We start from the raw sequence: 19393 nt of genomic DNA on the forward strand, positions 1-19393 counted from the left end.
ATGTGTACAGCAAAGTGATTCAGTTTTATATATTTATATAAAACTTTTTTCCTATTCTTTTCCATTATAGATTATTATAAGATACTGAGTACAGTTCCCTGTGCTGTACAGTAGGTCCTTGTTGGTTATTTTGTATATAGTAGTGTGTATCTGTTAATCCCAAACCCCTAGTTTTTAATCCCTCCCCCCGCTTCCCCTTTGGTAACCATAAGTTTGTTTCCTGTGTCTGTGAGTCTATTTCTGTTGTGTAAGTGAGTTCGTTTGTATCATATTTTAGATTCCGCATGTAAGTGACATCATGTGGTATTTGTCTTTCTCTTTCTGGCTTACTTCACTCAGTATGATGATCTCTAGGTCCATCCATGCTTCTGTGTCTGTGAGTCTGTTTCTGTTTTGTATATAGATTCATTTCTATTACTTTTTAGATTTCACATATGAGTGATATTGTATAACGTTTTTCTTTCTCTGTCTGACTGACTTCACGTAGTATGATCATCTCCAGGTCCATCCATGCTGCTGCAGGTGACATTGTTTCATTCTTTTTCATGGCCCAGTGGTATTCCATTGTGTATATGTACCACATCTTCTTTGTCCATCCTCTGTCGATGGACACTTCGGTTGCTTCCATGTCTTGGCTGTAGTGAATAGTGCTGCTGTGCACACAGGGGTGCATGTATCTTTTCGAGTTAGAGTTTTCATCTTTTCCAGGCCTGCCCTTTCCTCTTCCAAATCACATCTCCCAAGTCCGTCCGCCTTGGTTCATCTGGGTCCCCTGTTCATCTGGGTCCCCTCTCTTTCATCTCCGTCACCTCCCCAGGGCTCACCCACTCTTGATTGGAGACTGGGGCTTCTTTCTGACATGAAAACCCAACTGTCATCCTTTGTTTTCCAGTCCCATCAATGACTTTCCTTCCTGCCCTCGACAAAATGCAGACTCTCTACGGTGCGTCCACAGCTCCAGGGTTTGGTGCCTCAGTTTCCAACTTCCCTGTGTGTCTGTCCCCAGCCTCCTTTGACCACAGATACACCTGGCCAACCCTTCCCATCTTGCTGGGACACACCCCCCTTCTGTGTTCGGTGTTTAGAGGCGGTTCCCCTGCTTCCCACAAGGCTCATGACAGGCCAAACGGGAGATGCCCTTTCCAGTGTGTCCAAGACAGGACATTGCAGGGTATAAAGTGGGTCCCTTTTTGTTTTTAAGATTTTTTTTTTTTTTCTTGTGGACCATTTTTTAAGTCTTTATTGAATTTGTGACAATATTGCTTCTGCTTTATGTGTTTTGGTGTTTTGGCTGCGAGGCATGTGGGATCTTAGTTCCCCGACCAGGGCTTGAACCCGCACCCCCTGCATTGGAAGGCGAAGTCTCAACCACCGGACCGCCAGGGAAGTCCCCGAAGTGGGTCCTTGTCCAGATGTATCCACTAAACAAAGAGAAAACCAGTGGGCGGTGAGGTCAATAAAGACGGGTGATCATGAGTTATTGGAGATGTTGCTCGGTGATGCTAACCGTGGGTCCCATGCCTTTTAGGTCCACTACATGCGTGCTTTTCTCGTAGCGATGTGATAAACCTTGCGTTCTGCCCTCAAACTTTTATTATTTTTATAGACTCGGTGCAAAAGACAGTGTCCTGCAGCTGATGAGAATGGCGGGATGAACAGATTGGCTGATGCAGTTTATCCTGTTTCTGATTTTCTGAACTCAAGAGTTTAATTCCTCTGTGGTCACGTGGACTCCCTCCTATCAGCCACAGACACCAAGCGATGGCTGTAACTGTTTTTGGAATCGTGGTGTCAGGAACCGTTTGAATATTTGTTTAGTTCTGATCATTAATAATACCCAGCTCTTTACAAATTCTTTCCATATAAGAAACCTCTTAACTGGTGGAGCTTTGAAGCAAAGATGTATCGGAGGAATTTTTTTCTTCCTTTCGATATTTATTTGATTTTGGTGATTTGGAGAAGGAAAGTGGCATCAGGGCTCTCAGGATTTGTGTTTGTTTTATAGCCATAATTTCTATTTGTTATGGGTGCCTTTATTTGAAAACTATTGCTTCTTAAGCACGCTGATGACGGATCACTTTTGCGTGTGATCTACATAGGTAAAAATGACTTATCCGCTTAATATACAGTGGCTTTCTTAGGTATGATGGTTTGTTGAAGTTTTGTTTGATTTCATTAGATATTTGTGGAACAAACATCTTCATCCATCTTTATCGGTCGGTATAGTTCTCCCCACTCTGTCCCTTGTTTGTGATATTTGAGATTGTGGTACTGTGATTTATCATAAGAAATATTTATTTGGTCTTCTTCCCAGTTCTTGGCACAGAGTTCCTAAAACGCTTGAAATTTCCTAAGTGTTGAGAGCCATAAAGGGGTCTTTTGTTAGGTTAAAGGGGTGGCTCTTGGAAAGCCCCTGGTCACCTGTGGCTGGGGGCTGGTTACCAGGGGAACCAACCATTAGAGGGTGGAACTGTCAGTCCCACCCTGACCTTGGGAAGCGGAGGGGGGCTGGAGGTTGAGTTCACTTCCCAATGGCCAGTGAGTGAATCAGACCTATGTAATGAAGCCTCTGTAAAACCCCAAAAAGATAGGGTTCAGAGAGCTTCCGTGTTGGTGAACATGTAGAGATTTGGGGAGAGTGCAGCCTGGAGAGGGTGTCGGGGTCCCCTGCCCCCTCCCCAAATCTCACCCTCTGCATCGGTCCCATCTGACTGTTCCTGAGTTAGGTCCTCTTATAATAAACCGGTGATCTAGTGCGTAAATGTTCCTCTGACTTCTGTGAGCCATTCTAGCAGATGAAACCCAAGGAGAGGTCATGGCAACCTTCCGCCTGCAGCCGGTCGGTCAGAAGCACAGGTGGCCACCTGCACTTGCCGTTGGGGTCTTGTGGGACTGAGCCCTTACCCCGTGGGGTCTGGTGCTAACTCTGGGTGCACAGTACCAGAACTGAGTTGAGTTGCAGGACACCCAGCTGGTATCCGAGAATGGCTTGACGTGTGAGGAATTGGGAGCCGGATAATAGACACTTCACCCTCAGTTGCTTCCTATATCGGTCGACCTACCCGTGGGTGAAATTGCAGTTCCCCTGGAGCCCAGGTGACGGAAAGAGAGACTGTGACCCTGGCCTCCTTCCCGACTCACCTGGTGTCCAGCCACGCTGTTTTCCGGGACTGACGCACTCCGCTCACTTGCTCCACCCTGAAAGTTACCTCATTCCCCCCTCCTAACCCCATCTGGGTCCTGTCCTCATCTCCTCGCGTTGTTCATTATCTGATGCTCCTGAGGCTTGCGGTGAGCTTGCCTTGGAACCTTGTGATGCATTGTTCTCCAGAGTTGAGAATACGTCAGGGCAGGCTTATCCTGATGGTGGGTGTGTGGGAGCAGTTACAGAAGATACGCAAAGAAGGAGTTGCCTAGCAGCTCACTGATGACTTCCAGGTGTGTGTGTGTACGCATGTGTGTGTGCATTGGAGCAGAGGAGAGAGAGGCTTATGTATATTTCTCCTGCCTTTTCAACCCAATTCACAGCTGTAGAAAATGGTAGTGCCCTTGCTTAGATACGATTGACCGTTTCACGTCTTCTTAAGGGCTCAGTTCGGCCCCGAAATCCCAGAATACCAGGCCTTTCCGGATGAGTTCTAGCTAGGCTGGCCATCCACCCTGCCCCAGAGAAACTCAGCAAGTCACCAGTTTACGTAGAGGTTCCGTGTACAAGTTCACCAGTCAGGTGTCAGGATCCTAGAACAGCGGTTCCCAACCTTTTTGGCCCCGAGGACCGGTTTTGTGGAAGACAGTTTTTCCACGGACGGTGTGTGTGTATGGTGGGCTTCAGGTGGTAATGCGAGCGATGGCGAGTGATGGGGGGCGGCAGATGAAGTCATGGGGAGCAGCTTATCTCCTGCTATGCGGCCCGGTTCCTAACAGGACGCGGACCAGTACCGTGGCCTGGGGGTTGGGGACCCCTGCCCTAGAACGCATTTCCCCGTCAGAACCGCAAAGCCCTGGCTGGGTTCTAAGCTCGCCCACAAAACACAGCGAGGCTGTCGTGCGTTTGGGGTACCGTGCGCTTCTATTCAAGCATCACGGCACGGAACGTCCTTGCCATACACATCGGTACGTGGACCAGAGAAGGAGGGCGGGCGGCCCAAAGATAACGACCCATCTTGATTTTAAATGATGGAAGGAAGATGGGCGTCTGGTCAGACGATTTCTCCAGAAAGCCATGTCAGGGAGGAAGACATTTTCCTTACCCTTCTAGGCTCTTCTGGCTGGTCTAAGAATGAAATGGACGTGAGACAGATGAACAGGAGAAAGTCACAGAAAAGTTGAATCCCCTGGACACACGGGAGAGACCCAGGAAAACGGAGTCACTCACAAAAATGGTCCAAACCCTCATCTTAAATGCTATCATCTTCAGCTAAAGACAAAAGAGCCTGTTGGGGTAGTGGCTTGGGACTTCTGAGGGGAGGAAGGCCGTTGACCTGGAGATGGAAAAGAAAAAGGTTGGTAAACAAGTGTTTGCTGAGCCTGCAGAGACAATGGGACATAGGGTGGCCCCTGATCTCCAGGCCCTGCTGTTTCCCCACCACGGGTGGCCCGTATCACTGGCAGACACCTCTGGTGAGGATAGAGATTCCAGGAACAGCTTCTCCATCTAAATTCTTTTAGGCTCTTAGCGAGAAGGTCAGAGTTTCTTTTTTGGGTCTTTGAGCCCTGATTGTTTACAGCTCGAAATAATCCGCGTGCCAAAGAGATACTTTGGGGGGGGCAAAGTTGTCTTCCACGCCAGTAGCAATAGCCACAACCCGCAACCCCAAAGCTGTCTGCCTGCGTCCTGTGTTCCCTCAAGTCTCAACACTGCAAATCTTGAGCCTTTGAGCTGTAAGATGTGAGAAGGGGAACAGGACAGAGACGCACGGCTGTCAGGAACTGGGAGAAAAGCAACGCCCAGACGTGGCCGCCACTGTGCTTCTCACAGACAGGATCCCGGGCCGTCTCTAACTCCGAGAGACAGAAATCAACGAGGAACACCGAGAAAGAATGGCATGTGTAGCAACCCTATCGGAGGGTAGCCGTCATCCCCCAACTGCACCCGTCGTGCAAAGAGTCTGCACGTGTAAACGCGCATGTAGAGAAAGCCTTTTGTAACGCGTGGCCCATATTGTGCGAAGACATAGAAACCATAGTGCTTAACAAAACAACCATTCATTTGAACATAAGAATAGTGTGTTGTCCTTTTTTAAAAGGCTTCCCTTCGGCAAAGAAAAGTTTTTCACATCTACGATGGGGGGCATTTTTCCTCTCTGCAGCCCATCTTTTTTTTTTCTTTTTTTTTTTTTTCATATTTGACCGCACGCACCGCAAGGCTTAGGGGGATCTTAGTTCCCCAACCAGGAATTGAATCCGTGCCCTCGGCAGTGAAAGCGCCAAGTCCTGACCACTGGACCGCCCGGGAAGTGTCCCCCATCTTTTTATTTATTGCATAAACTTATACCTTCCTGACCACTGCCACACTTGGTTATTGCTTTGTGATTTTCCTTCCAGCTAGTTTTTGGGTCATTGCAGACTGTCTCCTCCAATGCTTTGTGTATATATTGATACGGTTTATTACAGGCAGATCTCAGAGATAACGGTGGGTTCTGTTCCAGAGCACCACAGTAAAGCAAATAGCGCCATAAGGCGAGTCACACAAAGTTTTTGGTTTCCCAGCGCATCTCAAAGTTACGTTTACGCTGGACTGTAGTCTGTTAAGTGTGCAGTACCGTTATGTCTAAAGAAAGCAATGTGGGTGCCTTAGTGAAAAACACTTTACTGGTAAAAATGGCTCACCATCCTGTGAGCCTTCCGTGACTTGCTTTTTTGCGATAGAAACACCCAAAATCACAGATCGCCACACTAACGAAAAGGTTTGAGGTATCGCGAGAATTACCAAAACGGGACCCAGACACACAAAGTGAGCAAATGGTGTTGGAAAAATGGTGCCCATAGAGTTGCTCGCGGAACAGCATTGTCACAGACCTTCCACTTGTTAAAAATGCGGTGTGTGCAAAGCACACTGAAACGAGGTGTGCCTGTACTTTTCTTTATTTTATTGGAAGCAGGCAAGACCATCTGGTGGATGGTGCCCTGAGCATCAACCCCCCCCCCCCCCCAAGGATGCTGGGTCCTCCGAGCATCCTTTGTGTTCACGGAAGCCCAGATGGACGCAGCTCTTTGGGACCAGCCTGGGAGGGCAGCACAGTGTCCTGAGCGGAGAAGATGCCCGGGCTGGGGGGTCGGGGATCAGGTACCATTGGCACGGTAGCCTGACGTTGGTTCACATCATCCTCTGTGTGTCCCGATCCTGCAGGGGGACCTTTATATGCTTGTGCATCAGTCACGCTTCTGTGTCCTAAATCCGCTCAAAAACAGAGCCCTTACTTCCAAAGAGCGTTTCTCTTTTTTTCTACATCTTTTTTTTTTTTTTTTTAACATCTTTGTTGGAGTATAATTGCTTTACAATGGTGCGTGAGTTTCTGCTGTATCACAAAGTGAATCAGCCATACATATCTACATCTCCTTTACAGGCAAACTTTCTTCCCCATCAGTGCGTATCTCCCCAGGATGTAGTTGTTGCTTTTCCTCTTTGCCATGACCTCTAAAATTCATTCAGGACTCTGTCTTCTTCTCGCATCCATATTCTTCTTTTCTCCTCAGTTTCTCGCTGCGGCCTTTTCTTCCATGAATAGAGCCAATCGACGCCTTTCTAAGGATGATGCGTCTCTTCTGACTCTCTGGGGACATCTCCTACCCGTCGTTGCTTAGAAATCTCTTACTTTGGGGTTTTGTGAATGGCCACCTTTCCCAGCAGGCGTCTGGGAGGCCATCGTGAATGGACTGGAGGTTTGCAGTCTTGATGACGGCCCTGGGGCCACTGAACCAGGTGTGATCCCTGAGGTGTGCCCACCCCCTGTGAGTGTGCTCGGCTGTGAGGCAAGCACCCCACATGGCGCGGCTGGAGCCGCAGATTTATTAGCGCATGTTTGGGGAGGTTGGAAGTCTGAGGTCAGGATGTCGGGCTTGTGGGTGCCCTTTGAGACCGTGGAGACGGCCCTCTCCTCCTTGTGTCCTCCCAGGGTCGTCCCTCTGTGTGTGTCTGTGTCCTGATCTCCTCTTCTTATAGGGACACCCGTCCTATGGGATCAGGACCCACCCTAGTGACCTCATTGTACCTTCATCCCCTCTTTAAAGACCGTATTTCCTAATAGAATCACCTCCTGAGGTCCTGGGGTGAGGACTTAACATATGAATTTGGGGGTTGGGGACACAATTCAGCCCATAACAAGCTGTTCACCAGTTTATTATCAAAAGTTGGTATTTACTCTTGGCCATTCTGAGACCTTTGCACATCGACAGGATAGCCATCCCTCAGCATTGTGTCTCCCTGTATCCTAACATCTGCGTGTACCTGAATCTTAACGTCTACCTATACGTGTCTAAACGTGTGTCTGTACACGTAACATAACATCATCTGTGCCACATCTTAGCACATGGAATGGGTACCTGTACCCATAACATGGATCTCTGCCAAACCTTAACATGTGTCCACACACATATCTCGACATCTGTTCACCTATACGAGTATCTTAACATCCACCTAGAGATCGGTCTTAACGTGTATTTATACACATAACGTGACATCTGTCTATGCCATGTCTTAACATGTATCTGTACCAATAACATCGCTCTCTACCAAGTCTTAACATCGCCCCACACACAGATGTGGGCATCGGTCCGTCTGTATGAGTATCTTAACATCTACCTAGGGATGTATCTTTTTTTACAAAATAATCATCTGTTTATGTGTTGGTTTTTCTGTTCTAATACCTATAGACATATCTTAACATCGATCTCTACCAAATCTTAACATCTGTCCACACACGTGTCTTGCGTCTGTCCATGTATATGAGTATCCTAACATGGACCTAGAGATACATCTTTTTTTTAAAAGATTTAATTGAAGTAGAGTTGATTTACAGTGTCGTGTTAATTTCTGCTGCACAGCAAAGTGACTCCGTTATACGTATATGTGCATTCTTCATCATATTCTTTTCCGTTATGGTTTATCGCAGGAGATTGAATAGAGTTCCCTGTGCTACACAGTAGGACCTTGTTGTTTATCCATTCTCTATATACTAGTTTGCATCTACTAACCCCAAACTCCCACTCCATCCCTCCCCCACCACCCTCCCCCTTGGCAACCACCAGTCTGTTCTCTGTGTCTGTGAGTCTGTTTCTGTTTTGTAGATAAGTTCATTTGTGTCTCATTTTAGATTCCACATGTAGGTGATATCATATGGTATTTGTCGTTCTCTGTCTTACTTCACGTAGTATGATCATCTCTTACCTAGAGATATATCTTAACATGACCTGTTCATGTAACACGACCTCCATCTAAGTGCCATCTCAGCATCCGTCCGTCCCTGTCCCTTTCTGTCCATCCGAGGCGCAGCCCTCACTCCCGCTCTGGTCCCGCAGGTTCTGGACGGGGCACGATGACCGCTTCCTGTACATGCTGATGGAGTTCGTGCCGGGTGGTGAGCTCTTCAGCTACCTGCGCAACCAGGGCCGCTTCTCCAGCTCCACCGGGCTCTTCTACTCCGCGGAGATCGTCTGTGCCATCGAGTACCTGCACTCCAAGGAGATCGTCTACAGGGACCTGAAGCCGGAGAACATCCTGCTGGATAGAGACGGTCACATCAAGCTCACTGACTTCGGGTTCGCCAAGAAACTGGTGGACAAGTAAGTGAACATTTCCCCCGTTTTCCCATCTTCCCGTCCCCTGCCTCTGGCAGCGTCCTCTGTGTCCTCTGTGCTGTGACTTCCTTTTTCTTTAGATTCCACATAGACATGACATCGTATGGTATTTGTCTTTCTCTGACTCCCTTCACTCAGTATGACAATCTCCAGGTCCATCCACGGTGCTGCAGACGGCATGATTTCATTCTTTTTCCTGGCTGCGTAATATTCCATTGTGTGTATATGTATGTGTGTGTGTGTGTGTATATATATATATATATATATATATATATATATATATATATACACCACATCTTTATCCATTCATCTGTCGATGGACATTGAGGTTGCTTCCATGTCCTGGCTATCGTAAACAGTGCTGCAATGAACACTGGGGTGCATGTATCTTTTCAAATTAGAGTTTTCTCCAGATATATACCCAGGAGTGGGATTGCTGGATCACATGGTAGCTCTATTTTTAGTTTTTTGAGGAACCTCCATCCTGTTCTCCATAGTGGCTGCACCAATTTACATTCCCACCAACAGTGCACGTGCGTTCCCTTTTCTCCACACCCTCACCAACTCATGTTACGGCTTGTCTTTCTGATAACAGCCATTCCGACAGGTGTGAGGGGATAGCTCTCAAGTTAGCTTTGCTTTTTATCGAATGTTCCATGCACATATGTGGAGTCCAGGAGCTTTCTCCCCGCACACTCCCTTCCATTTTCCACTCAGCTCTGCTCAGACAGAGCTTCATCTCCTGGGCACCTTCCAAAATTCTGCTGCTATTGTCACCTGGTTCCTTCTTAGTCCTGGTGGATCCCATGTTGTACAGTTTCCTTCCATCATTCTTCATTGTCTTTTTTGGGAGGGGGCAGAGCTGAATTCCTTTAATCCACCACCTTTGAGCAGGAAGGATTATGCCTTTAAACATTTTGACATCGTCTTTATGTCAGGTTTTTTTTTTAAACTTATATCTTTTCATTTCTTATAACAACAAAACAGTAAAAGAGTCCTTTGGCTGAGCAAATGCATGATGAGTTTGACTGTTCTCCTATGTCAATACAGGTGCAGTACATGCGCTATTTATAAATACGTGTTTGAGATGAATTCCACAATATAGATTTCCAAAAGTGGGATTACTGGGACAAATATTCTGAGAAACATTGTTAGCACCGAAAAGTTGATGTCATGAAGAATAATAAAATAAAATCTTATTACATAATTCAATATAAAATACCTTTTGGATTAATTTGCCCCAAGGATCCTGAATGCTCTGTTTACCTGGGGAGAAGTGTTTATAATGAATATGTATCATCCTATAATTTAGAGCTTAGAAAAGGACAGCATGCGGGATAAGTAAGGCTGAGGTACTTGCAAAGTTGTATGTGTTGCGTTTTCACGACTTTCAGTTTATAAACAACACGCTCTTTCTACTGGGAGCAACGCTGCCCGTGATGTAGAGAATAAAAGCGTTAACTGTTAGTATTTTCAATCCCATGCAGTTAAGCGAGGAGGACCCCTTACATCAAGCACTGGGGGCTTCTCTCGGGGTCTAAAGGTATGGTTTTGAGTTCAATTCTAGATTTTTATTCCAAAGAAAGGAGTCAGACCCGAAGTGGCTAAAGCTGGGGCCAGGGGCAGGGTTGGTGGGGGAAACAGAACTTTCTTATTTTCCATGATGGCAGTCTCTCATCCTTTACATCACACATTTGTTTTCTAGGTTTTTGGTTTGTTTTGGTTTTGGGTGATTTTACTGTGGTTTTTGTTTTATTGTTGTTTTTTAATCCTCTAAGAAAATGTAAGCTTTTTTCCCTGTATCCCTAGCTGCCCACCCCATCAGCTGATACAATTAGGCGTTGAGTAGAGACACCCAGACAGAGGGAGAGACACAATGGACTCTACTTTTTCTTTCTTTTTTCAAAAATTTGTTTTATAGAAGTAGAGTTGATTTACAATGTTGTGTTTATTTCTGCTGTGCAGCGAAGTGATTATGGTTCTGCATATATATGCATTCTTTTTCATATTCTTTTCCATGATGGTTTATCCCAGGAGATTGAATAGAGTTCCCTGGGCTCTGCAGTAGGACCTTGTTGTTTATCCATCCTATATATACTAGTTTGCATCTGCTGACCCCAGACCCCCACTCCATTCCTCCTCCAGCCCTCTCCCGCTTGGCAACCACCAGTCTGTTCTTTATGCCTGTGTGGACTCTACTTTTTCTGATACCGTCACAGCTGCTGATAATACCTGCTGTCATACAGCACTTCATTTCGACGGACCAAAGATGTATGTTTTGTTCCTCCGGACAATTTTAGCAATTTAAGTTCCTAAAATTTCTGTCTAGAGTAGTGCTGTCCAATACAAGTCCAACGCAGACCTCGTGTATTACTTCACATTTTTGAGTAGCCATGTTTTTAAAGGTTAAAACAGGTATAGATTATTTTGTTCATAAAGTCGATTTAATTCAATATATCCCAAATAGGATCGCTTCAACGTATCATCAGTATCAGCACTGAGAGACTTTACGTGAAGTTTTGCTACTGAGGTTTTGAAATTCCATGTGCCTTTTGTCGTTTGGTGCGTGCGTCTCAAGGAGGGTGCTAAATGTTCATCAGAAACACTTGATCTGTATTTAGCGTCCGTAACACTTACAGCTGGAAAAAAAGTAGATTCACGTGCCCAAGCTCTCCAGAAATAGTTAAAAGTTTTTCAGTCGCTGCATCGAGTATGGGTTGTTAAATTGAATGTTCAAATTAATTAAAATTAGATTAGAATTTCAGTACCTCTGTACTTTTAAAAGTGCTCAGATGCCACATGCAGCCAGTAGCTCCCATCTTGGGAAGTAGACCTGGAAAATACACCCGTAGCGTCCTATTCTGTGATGAGATGGGGTTGGTTCACGTGATAACCTGTGTCCCTCACGTCGTAGAAACAGCCCCATTTGTGGGAAACGATTTGGGAGCTGTTTTACACTAAATGATTCATCTCCGATGGTTTTTAGAGAGGGGCTATCCTAGGATCGCTTTTATGATGCAGTTATTTATTTTTAATTAATTTTTATGGGAGGATAGTTGCTTTACAGTGTTGTGTTGGTTTCTGCTGTACAGCAAAATGAATCAGCTCTACATAAACCTATATCCCCTCATTTTTGGATTTCCTTCCCATTTAGGTCACCACAGCAGTGAGTAGAGTTCCCTGTGCTATACAGTAGGTTCTCATTAGTTATCTATTTTATACCTAGTATCAATAGTGTATATATGTCAATCCCAGTCTCCCAATTCCTCCCCACCCCACCCCTTTCCCCCTTGGTATCCATACATTTGTTCTCTATGTCTGTGTCTCTATTTCTGCTTTGCAGGTAAGTTCATCTGTACCATTTTTCTAGATTCCACATATATGCATTAATATGCAGTGTTTGTTTTTCTGACTTACTTCACTCTGTATGACAGTCTCTAGGTCCATCCATGTCTCTACAAATGACCCAATTTCGTTCTAGGATGCTGTTAAATGCAATCTGATTTTTCCCTATAGAATTTCATCTATTGCATGGCTAAGAATAAAATGGGATGGTTTTACGTAGAAGAGTGTGAAGACTTTATATAGTTTTAAAAATTGGTTTTATGGCATTGGTGCTGCCCCCTATTGGTAACATGTGGTATATAGTCCACCTGGTAGGGTTTTTTTTTTTTTTTTTTTAATCGTTTTATTTGGAAGCCCTGATTCAAACAAACCACCAATAAAATGTTTCACAAATTCAGTCGGTGTTAAGTTTGGCCAACCATCATCATTTTACAGCTGAGAAATCTGAGGCCCTGAGAGGTAAGGTGGTTTGCGTGCATCCGCACAATTGCCAAGTGGTGGTACCTTATGGCTTCCAGGTTAAATTTATTTCCCTTACCAAGAGCCTCTGTTATCAGAAGCACCTCAGAGGGGCAGTTAGGAATGAAGAGTGGATATGAGGACCACTTGCCTCTGCTGGACCCTTGTGTCTGCCACTCTCTAGCTGATGAGATTGAGTACGTTGTATGTTGTTACCACCCCGTGTGCCTTGGTTTTGCTCATCTGTGTAATGAGAATTGTTCCTACCCTGTAGGGTGATTGGTAACAATGGATGGGTCTGCTCATTGGAAAGTATTTCCTAAGAACGGTTCCTATCATGTAGTAAGCATTGAGTAGACAGTAGGTGCTTCTGACTTTATCATGCCCACCCTCACATCATCATCATCACCAACATCGCCACCACTGTCATCACCATCGTCATCTCCATAGTTATCACCTTCATCACCATCACCACCGTCATCATCACCATCATTATCATTATCATCACCATCATCATCATCATCATCACCATCATTATCGCCATTATCACAATCGCCATCATCAACATCAAACACACACGAAAAACACAAAACAGGCAGATGACATTGATTGCCTTGGACTTTTACCCAATGTAAGAACATGGGATGGAACCAAGCAATTTCCAAATCTTCTTTGTGGTTTAACAGCCTAGCTGTCTAAATTGCACTTTTGGAAAGAGAAAGTCACCTTTCAGACTTTTGCTAAAGGCTCTGATGGAGCTCATAGCTCATGTGTCACAGCAGCATTTTCCCTGGCATCTCCTTTGGTTGCCCTTTTTTTTTTTTAAGATTTTTTTGATGTGGACCCTTTTTGAAGTCTTCATTGAAATTTGTTACAATATTGCTTCTGTTTTATGTTTTGGTTTTTTTGGCCACCAGGCGTGTGGGATCTTAGCTCCCCAACCAGGGATGGAACCTGCACCCCCTGCATTGGAAGGCAAAGTCTTAACCAGTGGACCGCCAGGGAAGTCCCTGGTTGCCATTTGGGATGTTAATCACTATCACTGATCTGTCATATAAAACGTGAGCGTGACCTTAGCGTGTTATTTTCCTATGCTTTTGGACACAGGGTTTTTAAAAATTGAATTTTCCCTCTTTCTTGCCAAGGGGCTGGAGCACGCAGGGACCTGAGAGGTTGCAGACCTCAAGCAGAGTCTGTTGAACGGGGTCCTGAGGTGTTCAGAGCTGCCTTAAATGCAGCGGGAGGTGTAAGGGACCAGGTTACCCAATATGTGATCCTTGGGGTGTGGCAGAGAGAAACTATGTGGCTTTAAAAAAATTCTGTTAGGATTCGTATAACATAAAATCCACTGTGTTAGCCGTTTTAAAGTGAAGAATGCAGTGGTGTTTAGCACATTCACAAGGTTGTACAACCATCACACCTGTTTAGTTCCAGAACATTCTTATCCCCCCCCCCAAAAGCAACCCCATACTCATTACCAGTCACTCCCCCTGCCCCTGACAACTGCTAATCTGCTTTCTTTCTCAGTGGATTTGCCTCTTCTGGATATTTCATATAAATAGAATTACAAAATACCTGTCCTCCTGGGTCTGGCTTCTCTCACTGAGCATCGTGGGTTCAAGGTCCATCCACGTGGTAGCCTGTGTCAGAGCTTCGCTCCTTTTCATGGCTGAGTCATTCCACTGTGTGCGTGGACCCCATGCTGTGTATCCATCATCCACTGATGGCTCTTTATCTTTTTTTTCTAAATTGAGGTATAATTGGCGTATAACATTGTATTAGTTTCAGGTGTACGACACAGTGGTTGGATATATGTATCTATTATAAAATGATCTTCCCCAATAACTCTATAATCAACATCCAACACCACACAGCTACAACTTTTTACTCTTGATGAGAACTTTTAACATCTATTCTCTTAGCAACTTTCAAATGTACAATACAGTATTATTAACTGTATAGTCACCATGCCGTATGTTACAACCCCAGGACTTAATCTTTCAACTGGAAGTTTGTACCTTTTTTATCTTTTCACGGGTGAATTTTTGTTAGCAAAATCCTCCATACTGAGATATACAAATAAAGAGAAAATTAGAAAAAATCAGTCTTTATTTTCCATAGGGCATAAAAATTTAGATATTTCAGCAGAAATGTTACAAATTATAAGTTTTAATTAAACATTGGGGCTTTTTAAAGTATAAATAGAATTCTCTTAAAAGGAGAAGGAGACTGCTTCTCCTATCTGTTGTGAAAAAGACAGATCTAAGGCAGCACAGGGAAGGGACGACCCAAAGAAAAAACAGCCACCCAGACACTCAGAAATCTCCGCTTTCTATGCTGGGTCCGGCTTGGCTGGTTGGAATCTCTTGCTTTCAGCCAGCTGTCCTCTAGGTGGGGCTAAAAGCTAAATTTTTTGCAGGTCTCAACTCCTGGGGAGAAAATCCTTTCCAAAGGTGTCCGCCCCGTTTAAACCCCAGACATCCCAGAGCCCCTTAACCTGAGGATTTCCAAAAGCCACCACGGATACTAAAATGACCGCGAACCCACAAAAACAGTTCAGACCTTTTGCAGAGCAGGTGGAAAAGACACTTAGCTGTCGCTTTGTGTTTCCTCTGGGGGGACAGAACCAGCTCATTTATTCATAAAGCAGACGTGTGGGCTCCTGAGGGTCACTCCCTTGAGTCAGTCCTTGAATCCTTTTTCCCATCATGTTATGGGAAATCAGGGACTGGGGGTTTTGCTTTTTCTGAGCAGCGAAGGTAAGCACCGAGAACAAGACACAGCCGTGATAACAGGGCCGTGACTCAGATTCTTTCTTGGTTGCGGAGTGTTGATAAAGGACGAAAGTCAGGGAAGACAAGGTTGCTGTCTTTATCCATGGGGTGAGGGTTTAAGGCATCTTGTTGATCGATTCAGTGACTGTAACGTTCAGTGCTTCTGAGACGCATGCATTGGCCAAGCACAGCTGAGTTTTGTGGACCCCCTTCTCTGCCCACAGGACGTGGACCCTTTGCGGGACCCCCGAGTACCTGGCCCCCGAAGTCATCCAGAGCAAGGGCCACGGGAGAGCTGTGGATTGGTGGGCACTCGGCATCCTGATATTTGAGATGCTCTCGGGGTGAGTCGCGTTTCCGTGGAGACGTCTCCAGCGAGTCGCTGCCCCACTCGCTGGCCCTGGGGTGTTCAGCCCGCCCCTAGGATGGGGCACTGGGGGTCGGGGGCAGATTCTCGGGGTCGGGTCGCACGGCAGTTTCCCGCTGCTGGTGACGGTGATACGAACTGACCGTTCGGCTTGATTTCCCAAGAGTAAAAGCGCAGGCTTGAAGGACCAGCAGGGCACAGCTGTTGCGGTCTTTTATCCTGTCTCTTAAGTGTCCCTGTCTCCCAAGAAAATACTGTTCATCTCCCGCACGGACACTCTGGAGTGATTCCCAGAGCTGGGTAACGTACGTGTTGGATAACACAATAGATGACGTTACGAACCGAGAGTGTGCCAGAAAGGAAAGAGGGTGTTCTTCCCTGAAATCCCAAACGTGCCTCGGGGGAGGTTAGGAATCACGTTGCCCCTGGTCCAGATAGCCAGGAGTTGGGCTGTTTCTCAAGGGGTCGGCCTGATTAAATATTGAAGTGTGGCTTCCGCGTGAGACGCGCGGGATGGACACACAAAGCAGGCATCCCCCTCGTAGAAACTGTGGACCTGGGGATTCTTCCTCGTCCTGTGAACGCGAGGTTCTTCTGCCTGATGTGCTGCCTTCCGTCCACGCTCCCGCCCCTTCCCTTTGTCCTGCTTTCTTTGGCGGCTGTGCTTTTTGCTGGTAAGTTTTGAAGACACTGAGTTTACTCTGGTTTTAATAAAACCTGGAGTCTGTTCCATGCCTGTCTGATTCCCTGCAGGGCTGGTCCACAGCTTTCAGTTGGAAAGAAAGATGGAAAGAGGCCTTCTCCTGCATTGAGTGTGTGACCAGCCAGGGGGGAATCTGTGCAAACCTGTCCGTATTCGTCTGTCAGTCATCCATCTCTTCATCATCTATCTATGATCTATCTGTCGTTTGTATCTAGTTATCGTCTGTTTATCTATCATCTGTATCTGTCTGTCGTCTTTGTATATCTTTATTGTATCTGTTGTCAGCTCTGTCATCTATTTACATAATATACCTATCTACCCACTCTTGTCACCTGTTTATCATATCATATTTACCTATCATCTAGTTTGTCATTTATATCCATCATCTATCTACCTATTTGTCTGTCTTACTATCTGTACCTATTTATCTCTAACTGTATATCTGTTATCTACCATCTATATGTCATCTATTCTATGTATCTATCATCTGTCATCTATCCTATCATCTACCTATATCGATCTCTAACTCTATATATTTATTTTTATCTACCTATCATCTATTTATATCTATCTCTAACTGTATATCTATTAATTTTTAGCTATCTGCCTTTCTATCAATCATAGATCAATATCTATCAATCATAGATCAATATCTGTCAATCATAGATCAATATCTATCAATCATAGATCAATATCTGTCAGTCATAGATCAATATCTATCAATCATAGATCAATATCCATCAATCATAGATCAATATCTGTCAGTCATAGATCAATATCTGTCTATCAATCATAGATCAATGTCTATCAATCTATCTAATCTTTTCAATTTTCCATTGCTCTTTAGTCAAACACCTCTAGCAAATCCCATAGACCCAAATTTCTTCATATGCACCCTAGCCCAGGAAGTCCTAATCAAAGCAGAACGCTGAAATAAATGGCAGTTATGGTCAGTCCACCAAGAAGGTATAGAAATTGTACGTCTTTCTGCACCTGTATTCGATCAGCTTCCACACTCAAGCCAGCAGCATGTTTTCCTTCCTGTGCATTACTGACCACGAGAGGGCAGCCTTGCCCGAGGAGAATTGAATCCCGGCGCCCAGTGATGTTCAGTAGAATGGGGTTCATGTGTCCTCTGTTTTGTCTTTATTGTTAGGATAGACTATAATAGTACAGAACATAATAATGCGGAATACCATTAGGAAAGACAATGTTGGAATATAATATACTATTAGAACGTAGTATTGATAGACTATAATAGAAAATTATTAAAATAGACTAGGATAAAGTAGGATATGGTAGAATTAGAACATAATATTAGGATATATTAGAATTATTATTAGGGTTATTATATAAACATAATTATTAGACTTCTAATAATTTAATATGCTGTTTTAATAGTAACTAAGATACTATTAGGATATAATATATTAAAATAATATTCTGATTACTATTGGGATGTAATATATTAAAATATTAGAATATTAGAAAATATTCTATTCCAGTAGAATGTTAGCCATACGGTATTTCTAGTATTCTCAGAGTATTATGAATTCAGTAGGAAATAATGTAATTAGAATCTAATATATTACTAGGTCCTATTATTAGAATAATTGGAGATTAATAACTCAAACCCTCTCCTAACCCAGAACACCATAAGCTGAACGTTGCATTTCATAAAAGGGAACTGTTTGTTCACAGTCAGCATAGGTTTGTTTTCCACATTTCCGGTTAGAGTCAGGCTTGTCTGGGTGGTATTTTCAGAGCCATCCGTCCCACCCACACTGCACGCCCGGCTGACCCTGGGCTGTCCCTGAAGTCTGGCCAGCCTCTGCTCTCGCCTGGACCAGCCCCGAGTGTCCTCATGTCTCCTCCAGCTGCCCCTGCCCCTGCCTGTGACACCTTCCCCTGGCAGCCACTGCAGGGGTCCCTCCCCAGCACCAGCCAGCCACGTCCTTCTCCCTAGCAGCCCTCGAGGGGAAAGACCCGGAGCTCCTCATTATACGAGGCTCTGAGTCGGTCTGTACAAGGTCTGCCCACCTTAGACGGAGGCCTGGCCCCTCTCCTGGGATCGCAGGCCTTCCCGCTGTCCCTCCAGCACCCCATGAGGCATTGCTGTCCCTCTCTCTGCCAGCCTCCTGAGGGCATCCCCCCCCGGCTGGTCCCTTCTTTTCTGGTGCTCACGATTCAGGCTCACCTGTAACCTGCCCTCAGAGCTCCTCCGCTGCCCGCACCCACGCTCTGCCCCAGCACCCCTCTCCGTTCTCTCTGGAGCGCCCGGTGGGTCTGAAACCCTCTGGTTCCGTGTGTGAATTGCCCACGAGATCACTGTATGGTGCAAGCTGCTCTTCTCACCCCCTTGAACCCAGACGCCTTTGGTCGCCAGTGGGAGGGCGTTATTATGTAGACGGTGGAGATGGCCTTTTCTTCCAAGTCCCCGTCTCCCGCCTGCTTGTTGGATTTCCATTGTCTGTTTTGGCACCTTTGGCAAGATCAGGCTAGACTCTGTCTTGTCTGTTTGCTTACTGCTTTCGTTGGTGGTTGAACTGTTTCATGAAGTACAAGAAGTACATTTGTTGGGTCCAACCAGCCACGTGATTAGGTATGAGAGCATGTCATAACTGGGGTTTTATTTTCATCGAGTAAGAAATGTTTCGGTTGGATTGAAAAGAGGTGGCCCATTCATGGGCTTTCCCAGGAGCACCCAGCTCAGCCCTGATGTCTTCCATCATCTGCTCCTTTCATATCCACCCATGTGGAGAGTTCAGTCCCACGCCTGTTTTTCAGGAAGATGGAACTTGTTTGCATTTGGAGCTGCACCCATGTGGAACGTTAGCTGTGGTGCAGTGGTTCTCAAAACATTTCTGCCGCAGGACCCTAAAAGTTTTCAATAACCATCTATCCTAAAAGTTACTCCTTTCCTAAAAGTTATGAAAACACTCCTAAATG

General features: G+C 45.2%; 1 protein-coding gene across 3 annotated transcripts in view; it reads left to right on the forward strand.

The window, feature by feature from the left end:
- Positions 1-19393, forward strand: part of LOC133082912 (cAMP-dependent protein kinase catalytic subunit PRKX) — an 82131-nt gene that overhangs the window by 43381 nt on the left and 19357 nt on the right. For 2 of the 3 annotated variants that reach the window (XM_061179595.1, XM_061179593.1), the window contains exons 3-5: positions 8518-8781; positions 15599-15718; positions 16287-16415. In XM_061179595.1, coding sequence (XP_061035578.1) covers positions 8518-8781; positions 15599-15718; positions 16287-16415 — 513 coding nt within the window. The remainder of the gene's footprint in view (positions 1-8517; positions 8782-15598; positions 15719-16286; positions 16416-19393) is intronic. The other variant, XM_061179596.1, reaches the window with a different exon arrangement.

This window comes from Eubalaena glacialis, chromosome Y (genome assembly GCF_028564815.1).
Source record: "Eubalaena glacialis isolate mEubGla1 chromosome Y, mEubGla1.1.hap2.+ XY, whole genome shotgun sequence".
Classification (NCBI taxonomy): Eukaryota; Metazoa; Chordata; class Mammalia; order Artiodactyla; family Balaenidae; genus Eubalaena; species Eubalaena glacialis.